This window comes from Carica papaya, chromosome 5, assembly GCF_054855325.1.
Source record: "Carica papaya isolate Zhongbai chromosome 5, ASM5485532v1, whole genome shotgun sequence".
Taxonomy (NCBI): domain Eukaryota; kingdom Viridiplantae; phylum Streptophyta; class Magnoliopsida; order Brassicales; family Caricaceae; genus Carica; species Carica papaya.
The window spans coordinates 9,189,335-9,203,404 of NC_142313.1; the positions used below are offsets into that span (position 1 = coordinate 9,189,335).

The window sequence follows — 14,070 nt, forward strand, 5'->3', positions numbered from 1 at the left end:
GGAATGTAAACTCTAACGTTATTATACGCTTCCGCATTTAATTTATGACCTTATTTCCATTTAAGTTCTAGGTCTCTACAATATAAACATATGTATGAGATTCTAAATTTCCTTACTTACATTACTAAACAAAAAGTATAAAACAGTAACCTTAATATTAGAGTCTAGGCTTTAGAAATTTCTTTCATATCATTGCTCACTCTATAGTAGTATCTTCAGTATCTGGAGGGTGACTGGAGGGTGAGATAAAATATCCCAATAAATAATATTATAAAATCACAACATAGTACATGCAATATATAGTTTCTTTACACACAACAAAATATATATCATATATTCTTTCCAAAATAGATACGAATCAGAAGATGAAAGCACAAATCAGAAAACAGATTCATGTTATATACTTCATCACTATTATGGAAGATCAATAAGTTACCATACATTATACGTAGGCACAGATACTTATCACTAGTTCTCCATGTACACAAACATGGAACGACATACATGAGTACTTTGAAACACTGCTATCCCTCGAACACGAAACGGTTAGTACACGTAGATCAGACTATTTCCCCATACACGTAAATACGGAATGATTATGTATGAGTACACACTTATCACTTTGCCAATACACTCGAACACAGAACAGTTATGTAGGACCAGAATGAGGCCTAGCATAATGTAGGTACTTTTGAAATAATTTTTTTCCATAATGAGTGATGCACACATATCAAAATCATATTTCGAAAATATAAAGCGAAATAATACTTATATCAAAGTAAAACTTTAACAAATATTTACTTAGCAAATACGGAAAATAAATTAAACACGTGCACACTTTTATACTAAAAGTACGTAAAATACTTCAAAACTACGTAGGCTATAAATCCATCATATCCACTTACCTTAGGTCCTTAGCAGTCGTAATCTTAATTCTAGTAGGGTTCCGACTTTATTTATGATTTTTTTCTCTAAAAAATTTGGCCAAGTTTCAAAATGATTTTTGATCACTTTCTTGACTCAAAAATATCCAACACAATACTAAAAAACTAATTCCAAAAATCAAAGAGAGATCAAACTCCAAAACTTAAGAAAAAGCTTACCTCTTTTGATTGTGAGCCTTATTCCTCTTATCTTTTTTTTTCTCCCCTCTTACAAATTTAACATAATTTTTCCGAGGTTTTTATCTAAAACCTCAAAATACTCAAAAAAATCACATACTTTGTACTTTATCTTCTTCCTTCACCTCTATGCTTTTCACTATTTTTCTCTCATTCAAAATGTCTCTTCCTCCCTTTTCTTATCCTCTATTTATAGGAGCAGGGAGCCACGAGGGAAAAGTTGCCACTATTCCGTCATACTATTTTGTCTAAAAGTTATCATATTTTATCATGTCACTTCATTTAAAAAGTTACCACTATTTATATGTCGTTTATCTAAAAGGTATTTTTACATGTCACTTCATCTCAAAGTTATCACTTTTGTGATGTCATTTTATCTAAAGGTTACCATTTTTCACATGTTATTTATTTTAAAAGTTGTTATTTTTCGTTACGTCATTTTATCTAATAAGTACCACTTTTCATTATACAATTGCATTTAAAAAGGTTCCTATCTTTTCTCATGCATCTTCATGCTTAGTCTAGTTCCTTCATACTTATCAATTATTTTTTTGTTTGCCTCTAAACTATATCTTTAATTTTATTATATATTTTCAAATAACTGTAAAACTAAATTAAATATAAAAAATTAATTCGGAGTTATTTTCAAGCTATCACAAATAACTTCCGTAATCTAAATGCTTCAACATATTAACAAATTTTTTAATAGCATTTATGTTATTTTATTTTAGAATGAAGTTACTATCACTATAATATTTGTTTTATTAAATCAATATTTTAATATATTGTAACTATCACAATTAAAAAAATTTAATTATTATAAAATATTTATTTTGTTTGTAACTTTATCCACATATTAATGAGTTTAGTCTTTTGTCTTAATAAATCAAATATTATAAATTAGTTATTAGCAACCGACTTATGATATACTTACAAATGACGAGTTTTAAGTTATTAATAATATTTAAACTTTATCTCACAATAATATCTGCTAAATGATAAAAATTTTACCCCTATATTTTTGAAATAATTAAAAGGTGAAATAATTAAAAAATTAAATGAAAAAATAAAATCATCCTAAATTCATTCAAATATATTAAATTAATATTATAGTAAGTTATAGTAAATTTATAAATAGAATAAGATTGACCTACTAGAATATTGAGTGGGGCAGCTGACGTGGCAAATTTTCGGTGCTCGTAGAAATTGCAGAGACCATCACAGGACGTTAGCTAAAAAAACAAAGTACAAACACGGAAAATGGCTAGAGAGAGAAACCAGAAGTATAGTGTGAACTAGAGAGAGAGAGAGAGAGAGAGAGAGAGAAAGAGAGGAGTATAATATGAGTAGGAGTAAGCAGTTTTGGGGATTTGGTGAGGTCGATTCAGCTATTTGAGACGGAAGCAGAACCAGCAGGAAAACCTGCACCAATGAATACAACAACAACAGCGACGCCACCTTCTCGATAAGTGCTTTCAAGGCGGCAAGAGGGAAAACAAAGGCGGTATTGAGGAATGGAAAAGCGGTATTTATGTTGAGAGAGAGAGAGCAGAAGACAAAAGCAGAAGCGGTTTTGTAACTGAAACGGACCAGCTCCTGATAAAAATATCCAGTGTGGCTACGCAGAAAAATATCAATAATGAATACGTACATAACCGTCATCTCTTGTTAAAGCTTTTTCCTCCTTTTTCTCTCGCTGGGGTTTTGTTTCATTAATGGGGTAGGTTATAGCGCGTGAAAGGTTTCGATTGAGCTTCTCCTGTTCAGTGAAGAGAAAGGGAAAAGATAAAAGTTTTGGTTTCTTTCATTTATCTGCTCCTACAGCGTTGATTTTGGTGGTTTCTTTTATGGCTCATGTTGACGGCAATCTCAGAGGCTCTGCATCTTCTCGTGGGGTATCAGGTGAGGAAACTGAAAGAAGATTGGTCTGTTTTTTTTTTTTTTTTTTTTTTCCATGAAAATCTCTGTTGGTAGCTGAGAAAACCGAGGAAAATCAATGGGTTCTAATGGTTGATGGAGAATGAGAAAAAAAGAGAAGGAATTTTCGTTTGGGGAAGGAAATGAGAAATTGGCACAGTTATCGCGTCTTTTACTTCAGCTTCATTGAACGGTTATGAGCTTTGTAATTTAAACAATGACAAATCCGTGGTTGATAGTTTGACCCGACTTCTTTTTCTCGTGCGTTTTCTCATCAACCGAACGGTTCATCTCTTTCTGTTTCTCGGCTACCGAACGCAGAATAAGGCCTACAACCAAGTTCATTTCTGTGATTATTGTAAATAGAATATTTTCCAACTACAAAATGTTTGATATTGGATTTTGGTACCGAGTGTGGTAGGTCGGGAAAGTGATGGTGATCTGTATAGGGAGCTATGGAAGGCATGTGCAGGGCCGCTGGTGGAGGTTCCTCGTTCCGGAGAGAGAGTTTTCTACTTCCCTCAGGGCCATATGGAGCAAGTACTGCTTTTTTCACTCTCCCGATTCCTTGAAAGCCTTATCTCTTTTATTTATTTTTTTTGAGAAAAACACAGTCTTCTTTATATCAGTTTGACGTCTAGAGAGATCCAAATCTCATTTTCCATTTGTTTCTCATGAATTTCTTTTTAATTGTGCACTGTTTTTTATTTTGCTGTCCTGCAGTTAGAAGCTTCGACTAATCAAGAACTCAATCAGCAAATCCCTCGGTTTAATCTTCCTTCGAAGATCCTTTGTACAGTTGTGCACATTCAATTACTGGTATCTTATTTTACTCTTGCCTTCTCTTATCCACTTTCATTGTGTTTGCCCCTGATAACTTTTTTTCTATTCATGCTTCAATTTACAGGCAGAACAGGAGACGGATGAGGTTTATGCTCAGATCACCTTGCAGCCAGAAGCAGATGTGAGTGACAACTTCCTTCTCTCTCTCTCTCTCTCTCTCTCTCTCTCTCTCTCTCTCTCTCTCTCTCTCTCTCTCTCTCTCTCTCTCTTTCTCTCTCTCCCTCCCTCCCTCTAGAAAATATACTATTTGTTTCGGTCTGTTTGTTTCCCGAGAGATTACAATATGTGCTCAACTGGGGTTTCCCATTGACTCGGCGCTGGATGGTCCTCTCCGATCATGTCATTTTTTCCCTTTCTGATTTGATTACAGTTGTTTTTGCATGGTTTGTTTTGGTTTTTCGTTCTTCTTGCTTTTTTTTTGTAATTTGGAAGTTTCTTACGATATTCTATATGTTAAAGGAAGGGAAATAATTTTCTAATTTAATACAAGTAGTCATAGTTAGATGTACTAATGTACAGTAATGTGAATGTAACAGCCAAGTGAGCCTCCAGGTCCAGATCCCTGTTTGCCTGAACCTCCAAAGCGAACTGTTCATTCCTTTTGTAAGATTCTAACAGCTTCAGACACAAGCACCCATGGTGGATTCTCTGTTCTGCGTAAGCATGCCACTGAATGCCTGCCTCCTCTGGTAATAATTTATTATCAGTTGATTTTTTTTTTATATCATAGAAATTATGATACCTAGTTTAAATTTCTAATTCAAGGCTGTATCACTTTAAATTCATTAGGACATGACCCAAGCAACCCCAACCCAAGAACTTGCTGCTAAAGATCTTCATGGTTATGAATGGCGGTTTAAACATATATTTAGAGGTAATTGTTTCTGTAACAGCACATGGCTTAGCAATTGGAGATGGGTAATTTTCAAAAATAATCTGGCACAACTGTCTGATCTTCTGAACAGACTGATCGTATTTGTTTCCTCTGGTTTAACTTGTTCTTGTTTTAGGTCAACCTCGGAGACATTTGCTTACAACAGGTTGGAGCACATTTGTTACATCCAAGAGACTGGTTGCAGGAGATGCCTTTGTGTTTCTGAGGTAGCTGGACTTCTATTATATAGTGTTAGTTGTTGGAGTTCTGATATAATGTTATTGTGGTAGCTAAGTTTTAACTTTTATTTGTAGAGGGGATAACGGAGAGTTGCGGGTTGGGGTACGGCGACTTGCAAGACAGCAAAGTCCTATGCCATCATCTGTTATATCCAGCCAAAGCATGCATTTGGGTGTCCTTGCTACTGCTTCTCATGCTGTTACAACCAACACGCTCTTTATTGTGTACTACAAGCCAAGGTTAGATTATTTCATGTTTGGCACTTGTTGATTGATGAGTTTGCTTCTCCCAACTTACACTTCATTTCATTTATTTTCTTTTTTCTTTTCAGGACCAGCCAGTTCATTATTGGCATCAACAAGTATTTGGAGTCTGTAAAGCATGGATTTTCTGTAGGCATGCGCTTCAAGATGAGATTTGAGGGAGAAGATTCTCCTGAGAGAAGGTATACATTGGGGACCTTGTTCGTTTTACTGGTGTTATTTTCAGTGTAATATAGTCTTTTTAATTCCTGTGTGCATGTTTTTCAGGTTCACAGGCACTATAGTTGGGGTTGAAGATATCTCTTCCCAGTGGTCAGGTTCCAAATGGCGGTCATTGAAGGTTGAATATGGTTCTTAATTACTCATTTGACTGTTCACTCATTATTTTTATTGTTTTATGCTGGTTTGCCGAAACATTTCTCCTTTTAGATTCAATGGGATGAACCGGCAACAATTCAACGGCCAGAGAGGGTTTCTCCATGGGAGATTGAGCCTTTCTTGGCGCCGTCTTCTGTGAATCTTGCTCAACCAGCAATTAAGTGCAAAAGGCCCAGGCCAGTTGATGTATCAGTTTCTGGTATGAGAATTATACCTTTACTATTTCACTGAAATGCATGGTAATTCCTTAAAAAATTTGAACCTGTTCAACGGGATGCAGAGATTACCACCAATTCAGCTGCCTCATCTCTCTGGTATAATGGACCATCCCAGTCCCATGAGTTAAATCAGTTAAGTAGTCCTGCCGATGTTCAGAGTTGCGACAGCCAAGTTGTCTGGTCAACAAGGCAGAAAGAAATTGATGGCAGCCTTGTCAATAGCAGTGGTGGATGTAACTCCAGAGTCAGGCAAGAAGGAATCTGGTCTTCTACTCCTGTAAATGTCTCCTTGAGTCTCTTTGCGGATTCAGCTGAGGATAACAAAACTGTTCTCTCATCAAGGCCCAAGAGTGGTGTTATGCATGACCAGGTGGAGAAAGGGAAAAAATCTGAAATTTCTGCAGGTTGTCGCTTGTTTGGAATTAATCTAACAGAAAAGTCTAGTGCTTCTGCTACCCATCCAGCAGTTGATTCTAGCACTGCACAAGGGCCTGTCCCGGTCACAGATGTTGCTGACAAGGATAGGGATCTGGAAGCTTCAAGTTCTGCCAAGGAACAGAAACAAGATACGTTAGAGGTGTCAGTGAAAGAATCACAGAGCAAGCAGGGATCGAGTACCATGAGAAGTCGTACTAAGGTAGAATGTTAAAAGAAAACTGGTTGATTGATGTTAAAGCATTAGTTTCTTACAAATGTTAAATATTAATGAAGGTGCAAATGCAAGGGATAGCTGTTGGACGTGCTGTAGATCTAACAGCCTTGAAAGGGTATGATGAACTTATAAATGAGCTGGAGAGGATGTTTGAGATTAAAGGAGAGATTGGCCCTGGTAACAAATGGGCAGTTGTTTTTACAGACGACGAGGGTGATATGATGCTTGTAGGGGATGATCCGTGGTTGTAAGTATACAAGTAGCCAATTTTCTGTTGTTTCGTTTCCAGTTTACAAACAATGAGTTGTACGCTGTTTTCTGATAGCGTTGTTATGGTTGCAGAGAGTTCTGTAAGATGGTGAAGAAGATGGTCATATATTCAAGTGAGGAAGTGAAGAAGATAAGCAGAAAATTCAAGTTTCCTATGTCTTCGGTGGAGAGTGAAGGGACTGTGGGAAGCTTGGATTCGGAGCATAAGTCTGAAACATGAAAAGTTGCTAATATGGGATGGGTTTATGCTTAAAAAATTGGTTTTATATTTTGGTGAGTTTGTTTTAGCAGAGTGAATGAAGGAATAGGTGGGTCTGATGGAGATTAGTAGTAGTACTCTTTTAAATTATTAAAGGAATTGGGACAACCTAGTTTGTTTTTTGAGGTATGGAGACCATGCGTAGTTTTATATTATGTGTGATTTTTGTTTTCTAAAAAATCTTTAAAACAAGTTTATTAGATCTAAAGGCTGTAAGGAGAAAAAAAAAAGGAGTGTGTAAACTGCACTGTGATTTTCTTTTGAAGATTAAGAGAGGGTTGACTGAGACCCCAGAACAAAAGGGGAGAATTTGTGGGGGCCATTGATTTGATGAGGTGGTGCCCATTAGAGAGTGTTAATCCATATTGTTTGTGTTCCTCCCTAGAAATGGGCATTTAAAGTCCATTGACCCAAATTGGGAAGCCTTCTAAGTCCCTATTCAAAACTCATATAATAATCTCTCTGCCTCTTGGTCCCACCCATTGATGACATTGGCAGATATGGCTGGCTCACCTCACCCACTCTCTTGTTTGTTGTTTTTTGCTTCTCCTCATAATTTAACCCATTGGTTTTATATGGGAGGCAAAGGTTGTTTTCATTGAGATTTCTTGTAACAAAAAGTGGTCGATGATGGATTAGAACACATTTTTTTTCAAACATTTTATAAAAGAAGAAAAGAAAAATCCACTCGACACTGACATTCAAGATACTATCTCTAATTTTTAATTTTAATTTTATTTTCAAAGTCTATAGATGCATGAACCTTCCCTTTCTATTACATATATATATATATATATATAAATACAATTCTGTTTTTCAGACTACAATTTCTTTAAAATATTTATAGTTTTTGACTTCAAAATCACATTAATTCAACGGATTTGAACTTGTGCTTCCCAAAAGAGTTTCAATTTAGAATAATAATCCAAAAATTTAACTACGAATTGAGTAACAAATTAACAAAATACAAGTTTATGTGGCAACACGCCTGTATGATTCATATTTGTTCTGCCCCTAAAATACTAACTGTTAGTCATCACATCACTTAATTTAGTTAGAGCACGATCAAAATTTTATTTAAAAGTGGTAAGATAAAATGATAGTATTTTAATAAAGCTCAATTCTTGTAATTTTAAATAAAATTTTGTTCGTACTCTAATTAAAGTATGTATGTGAATTTACAATAAATTCCATAAGAATTTTGATTTTATTTTGAATATATGTTTGAGAAAAGTTAAATGGAAATGTCAATATTTTAATCCAAATATAGAGGAACAATTAATTTCAAAATTTCATTAAATTTAACGTTACGTTAAATTAAAGTCCTGCGTAAAATTGAAGTCATTAGAATTGGAGCAATCAATTTCAAATTTATTCTAATTTTAACGTGAAATTCTATGAGTTTAAGTTCTATCACATCTTAATAATAGACTTTATGATGTTTTATAGTTAAAATAAATACGGACTTTCTGTTTAATTAAAAGAATAAGGATACTTGTGTAGAAATCGTACCTATGAGGGATGTAGATTTTATTTTAAAAAATAAATAAAAAATGAGTTCATATGGAATTCTAGGTGGAGTTTATATATTTTTATATATATAATTTATAGTTTTAATTCCCATTTTAAATTTTTTTTTTAAAAAAAGATTCCCCACATCTCTTTTATATTAAAATTAATCTACTAAAAAGAAAACCAAATAGGAACGGGGACATATTTATGTTTCTTCGGTCCATTAATGAACTGAAATATTTAATTGGGTCCACATTCATCGCTTGTGGCGGGGGCATAACTCTGAGCCCAACACTTGTATTCACTTGATAAGGCCTTCCTCCAACCGGGTATAATATAATTCTTATAGATTAAAATAATAGTTTGGTCATTTTATTATTTATTTTTGCTCAGATCAATCCCTATATTAGTTTTCACTTTAGTTGGTCCATGTATCTTTTGCATAAAAGAGTTAGCACTATTATTAACTTAAAGTACCATATGTTAAATTTATTGACACATGACATTTTTTAATTAATTTAAATATTAATTAAATAATATTATATGAAATGTCACGTGACATTTGATATTTATTTATTCACATAAAAATTCTCTTTTCATCTGCTTCCTAAAACTTTACAAAACACCATTCCCACCCCCCTTGAGTTCGCCCTTAATCTTCTCCAAGCTCCTCATCCTCGACTACTTCAACATTATGATCGTGAATTTTAATGAGCAAGAACGTTTGCAAGTAGCTTAACTTGGTAGTTAAGTATCAAGGAGATAGAGTTAACACAAAACCAAGAGACCGAAGAATCTACCGAACTTATTGGCATCATATGACATAAGAATATTTATGGAGGCAACATCATATCATTTGCGTCTCATAATTTTAGCTCCTGCTTGTTGCTATTGATCTGTAAAGCAGATAATTGCGGCAATGATACAAGGTGAAACAAGGGTTTGATGAAGACCATCATAGGAGGAAGAAGAAAGAACTAAAAATTTAAAGAAACTTTCTTTTGAATTTGTTGTTGGAGAAGATTTTCAATCTGGCAATTCAAAATTCAAAACAAGCTTTAAAAGAGATAAAATTGCAAATAAAGAATAAAGTCCTTCTCTTTTTTGAGTTTTCCAAAATTTATGATCCCTTAATTGTAGTGATTAGGTGAGTTATTTATGTTTGTAATAACTAATTAATTATGGTTTTGGTAATGTAAAGATAGATAATGTGGAAATTAGTCGAAGGAGAGACCAACATGAATTTTTTCACCTAACCACTTCCTGATGTAACCTATACTCCAGATATGCATAATTTAAATAAATAAGAAAATAATGACTCAATATAAAATAATTTTAAATGTACGAAATATATAATAAATAACATCAATTATACAAATTAATTAGTAAAATTTAATATAATATCTATAAATATATGAAAAAGATGTGTATGAAAATATTATAAATTTATAAGAAAATGGTTTGCAGTGAATTTTATTTTGAAATATTTAATAAAGAAATAGACTCAACATTTTCTAAACAATAAAGTAAAGTACGTGGAAAAAAGTAAAATAATAATCAATTATTTGTTTAAGAGTTAATTATAATAGAAATTAAAAAGAAAAGGCTTTAAATCCAAGATTGAAGATAGTAAGGTAAATATTTTTAAAATATGAGAAAGATTATCTTCCATATAAAAGAGTAAATTATGAAAACAAACAAAAAAAAATAAAAAAATAATTTTATAGAAAATATGATGTTAAATGAATAATAAAAGAATCTATCAACTCTCACTATTAAAGTGTCAAGAGTAATTAAAAGGGGGTTCATTTTATTTTCATTACTCTATTTAATAACGGTCCAATAAATTGTAATTAAAAATATATTACCACATTATAAAACTATCAATTAATTACATCCTTTGTTTGTTTTTTTTTTTTTGTATTCCTATGAATTTTTGGTATCGAGGCGAGCTGATAGTTCAATGTGTGTTTTCGTTTAAAGATTAATTGTGTTGTTTTATTGTTAAACAATTGATTTTATTGTTAGTAATGTACAATACAAAAAAAAAACACGTATAAATTTTTATTTTAAAATATAAAATAAATGTATTAAACATCTTAATATGAGTATGCACAAGATACTTAGTTAAATTTCAATCTATATATTTATAGAGAATAGGATAATCAATAATCATTCAATTAATAAATAATTATTTTTTTACTGTATAATTTATAGAAACACGTCACATAATTAAATTCAATCAGTTAAAAAAAAAAAAAAAACTCATTTAAAGATTACATGATCAATTTAATACCTCTTATTTATGCATTGAGTTTTATTTAAACTTTATTTTTGTAAATGATAAATTAGAATACAAATACAAATATAATAGAGATTTAACTCAAAATAACATTCTAATTTCAAACTAATTTTACATTTGATTCAAATTAATCAATTCATTTTCTTATACATAGAAATACGGATTTATGATTATGAAAAATTGATTAAATTATTTATTAAGCATAGAAATTATGAGTAGTTCTTATACATAACAAAACAAAAAGAATCAATAAATTAAAACTATTAAGACAATACTCTAAACATAAAACCTAAAACCTAAAGTGTGACTCCACCTAAGACCAAGAATGGTTCTGGGTCTGACTTCTTTTTTGGTACGGCAGCAGTTGGTGCATGTAAGAAAACTCCAAAAAACACGAAGACCTCTCCTTAAAGAAATCCATTCTCCATCACACGTTGGCATCCTATGCTCTCTCCCCACCCAACCATAATCAGCTGTGCTCGTTCTCATCTCTGTATGTCCCTGATCAATCACATCATCTTTTCTTCTTTCTCAATTCTTGATCTGAATGAAATCCAAACCAACGCCACTTTACCAAAAGCGAAGCTCAGTTTCCTAGAAACCTTACCCGCCATCAGAAGAGCCAAGATATACTCTGCTTTTGCTTTTCTGCTTCATCAAAACTAAAAGTGAACATTGGAAAAAAAAAAAAAAAAACGAGTTACTGTTTGTTTACTTTAGTGCTCTGCTTTCACTGTCTTGGTTCTTTATTTCAACTCTATTGTGAGGGAGTAGGTTTTTTGGCTTTGAATTGAAAATCTTATAAATTGGGATATGCAGTCAATCAAAGTATCTAAACTTCTCTGCTTTCCAGAACATGGGTGAGATTGCTTTTTAAGCTTATAATGGTAAAGATATTTCTGCACGAAGCATTTTTTTTCATCAAGCAGTTTTAAAAGTGCACGTAATACATTTCTGTAAGTAGGCAAAAATTTAATACTATGGACAAGAAAGGATTAAACCCAACTGTGAAAAACGAAGCAACCCTGTTTTCCAAAATGATAAGATTAGTTTTGATGGGTATTTATTTGTACCTCTTTTCATTAAAACACATTAAGCTCATAATGCAAAAAATAAGTAGTGCCCTTTTATTAATCTTCTGTTTTCTGCTCACTGTTGATCAGTGAAAGTGAAAGACAGACAGAGACATCATAAAAGCTTTGGTCTTTTTTCTCACTACGTATTTCCTTATACCTACCCATTGTCTGCCTCCCCTTCTTCTTTTCATGCTACTAAATATTCAACCCCCTGTATAGAAACATTCACAAACACAAGCTGATTCGTCTGAAGAGAAAATGGGTTCTGAAACAGAGGAAGAGGCAACCATAACGTCGAAGCTACCGTTACTGTTAACAGTCCATGCACACATGGAGTCGCCGGAGAGATCAGGGACGCTAACCCCACCAATCCACAGCCTTGCCGCTGTCCCATTTCGGTGGGAACAGGAGCCAGGCAAGCCTAAACCTTGCGCTCTTTTCTCCAATGACTTCTCTCAGAAGTCTCTTGAATTGCCTCCCAGACTAATTACCAAACTGCCCTCGCCGACGACGGTCCTTGAAAGTCCTTACTCCGGCAGGTCCTTGAGGTTCCCGTCTTCCTCGTTTAGGGTAAGCAGTGAATGTTACGGATCGTTTAGGAGTTATAGTCCTGATCATGAGACCGAGGTGCAGCAGCCGCTTGGTGCTTCGGTTCTTGGCAACAGAGGTGTCAAAGGGAGAGGAATTCTGAGTTATTGGAGGAGGAGGGGTTTGAAGGGTAAAAGAGAGATTGGCGGGGGTAGTTATGTCTTTCCGTCTTCTGTAGACAGGGACAGTGAATCCAGTAAAGACGGGGAAGAAAGCAGCTGTGATGGTGTGAAGATCACAAGGATTAGAAGAGCTGGGAGCTTTTCCAATATCTCACCTGCTAGGTCTCATTTCTGGGTAAGTCTCTTTCCATCTTCGCTCTTTAATGTACAGAAATTTGCACTATCATTTTCCAAACTGCGATTGCTCTTGGTTTCGTAATTTCACTAGTCAATTGACTTTTACATGGTATATTCAATAGACATAAACAACTTGATATAGTTTAATGCATCCATATGTAACATTGTTTTTCTATTGCATTACTGAATAAATCTGAAAGAGTTTTGATATGGATGATGCAACAGAAATCCCCCTGAATTTTACAAAAGGCATTTCGAAGTATAAAAACATGAGTCTTGATATAGTCCGAGTTGGATTGTTGTGGATCTATGTGATCTTGGCCACCAAAGTGTAAATACACGAGTTCTTATACATTTCACGTATGTACACTAATCATAATGCAATTTTCACCAAACAAAGAATCCATGTTAAATTCATAGTTTCTGATAGAGGGAGTAAAAATTGGTTAAAAATCTTCATAGTTTCTCTATATGAAGCTGTCTGGCACCCGCATATTCATTCATGTGCTTATAAATTTTGTTAATTTTCATCTTCTTTTCAAGCACGCTTTTAATCATTTGAAGCGCAAAACTCGTTTTTCGCTTTAAGAAATGATTTGCTTATTTCTCCATCTTAGTCCAAATTCAGTGCGCAAAATCATTAAAGGTTAATTATTAGTTTTGACATTAATACAGACAAGTATCTGCGAGGGGTTGAAACAAGTGGTCCCACTTCCATGGAAGAGAAAGAAAGTGAAGAGAAATGGGCTCGTCAATTTGACTTTTTCTGATCCATAATTACATACCACGGCGCCGCTGGGTTGGGATCATCAGCCTGTTGCTCTGGTGTTTTCTTGCCAAAGAAAGTGACCCAACCATATGTGTAACATACATAGCCCATCACTGCTTGTTTCTTTCTCGTACTCTTACCAGCCAGCCTCTGATACAATGTGTATCTTGGATATTGCAAAGCTCTCAACATCAGCGGATAATCTTTATATTTGTAATGTAAATTAATATGGAGAGATTGGAAAATTGACCAAATCTAGCTGTTACGCAGTAAAAATATTGATGAGCCATTATTGGATGGGCACTGTAACATCTGTAGGTGAAAGATGCTATATATTTGTCGTCATTCTTGCTGTCTAATGTATCAGAGCAACATAGCACTTTTATCATTACTTTGTTTTTGTCCTTACATGGTTCTTGGTTATTTTAGTCCCACTAACTACTTTGTCAATAACCATGAGATGATTTTTCTTTAGAAAGGAAGAGTACA

At 33.7% G+C, this 14,070-nt stretch overlaps 2 protein-coding genes across 3 annotated transcripts; both read left to right on the forward strand.

Moving 5' to 3' along the window:
* Positions 1 to 2,373: 2,373 nt before the first annotated feature.
* On the forward strand, positions 2,374 to 7,098 carry ARF11 (auxin response factor 11). Of its 2 annotated transcripts, none has more exons than XM_022037349.2 (14): positions 2,374 to 3,023; positions 3,460 to 3,578; positions 3,762 to 3,857; positions 3,946 to 4,002; positions 4,418 to 4,570; positions 4,671 to 4,755; positions 4,892 to 4,982; positions 5,070 to 5,234; positions 5,327 to 5,440; positions 5,526 to 5,598; positions 5,688 to 5,835; positions 5,935 to 6,491; positions 6,566 to 6,753; positions 6,849 to 7,098. In XM_022037349.2, the coding sequence occupies exons 1-14, from the start codon at positions 2,969 to 2,971 to the stop codon at positions 6,994 to 6,996; spliced, it is 2,049 nt and encodes a 682-aa protein (XP_021893041.2). In that variant the 5' UTR covers positions 2,374 to 2,968; the 3' UTR covers positions 6,997 to 7,098. The 2 variants fall into 2 exon arrangements, with proteins under 2 accessions (XP_021893041.2, XP_021893040.2); XM_022037348.2 differs by having other exon boundaries at positions 2,376 to 3,023; positions 5,917 to 6,491.
* A 4,616-nt stretch (positions 7,099 to 11,714) lies between these two features.
* LOC110810995 (uncharacterized protein At4g00950) lies at positions 11,715 to 13,989 on the forward strand. Its single transcript, XM_022037344.2, has 2 exons — positions 11,715 to 12,810; positions 13,488 to 13,989. Exons 1-2 carry the CDS (start codon positions 12,184 to 12,186, stop codon positions 13,587 to 13,589), a joined length of 729 nt encoding a protein of 242 aa, XP_021893036.2. The 5' UTR covers positions 11,715 to 12,183; the 3' UTR covers positions 13,590 to 13,989.
* Positions 13,990 to 14,070: the final 81 nt, after the last annotated feature.

What these genes read in the sequence shown, in the direction of transcription:
- ARF11 (XM_022037348.2), top strand. Translation starts at nt 2,969, where the DNA reads ATGGCTCATGTTGACGGCAATCTCAGAGGCTCTGCATCTTCTCGTGGG. An exon ending in CTGAATGCCTGCCTCCTCTG is followed by an intron (nt 4,571 to 4,670) that starts GTAATAATTTAT and finishes TAAATTCATTAG; the next exon opens with GACATGACCCAAGCAACCCC. An exon ending in CCATGAGAAGTCGTACTAAG is followed by an intron (nt 6,492 to 6,565) that starts GTAGAATGTTAA and finishes ATATTAATGAAG; the next exon opens with GTGCAAATGCAAGGGATAGC.
- LOC110810995 (XM_022037344.2), top strand. Translation starts at nt 12,184, where the DNA reads ATGGGTTCTGAAACAGAGGAAGAGGCAACCATAACGTCGAAGCTACCG. An exon ending in CTGCTAGGTCTCATTTCTGG is followed by an intron (nt 12,811 to 13,487) that starts GTAAGTCTCTTT and finishes ACATTAATACAG; the next exon opens with ACAAGTATCTGCGAGGGGTT.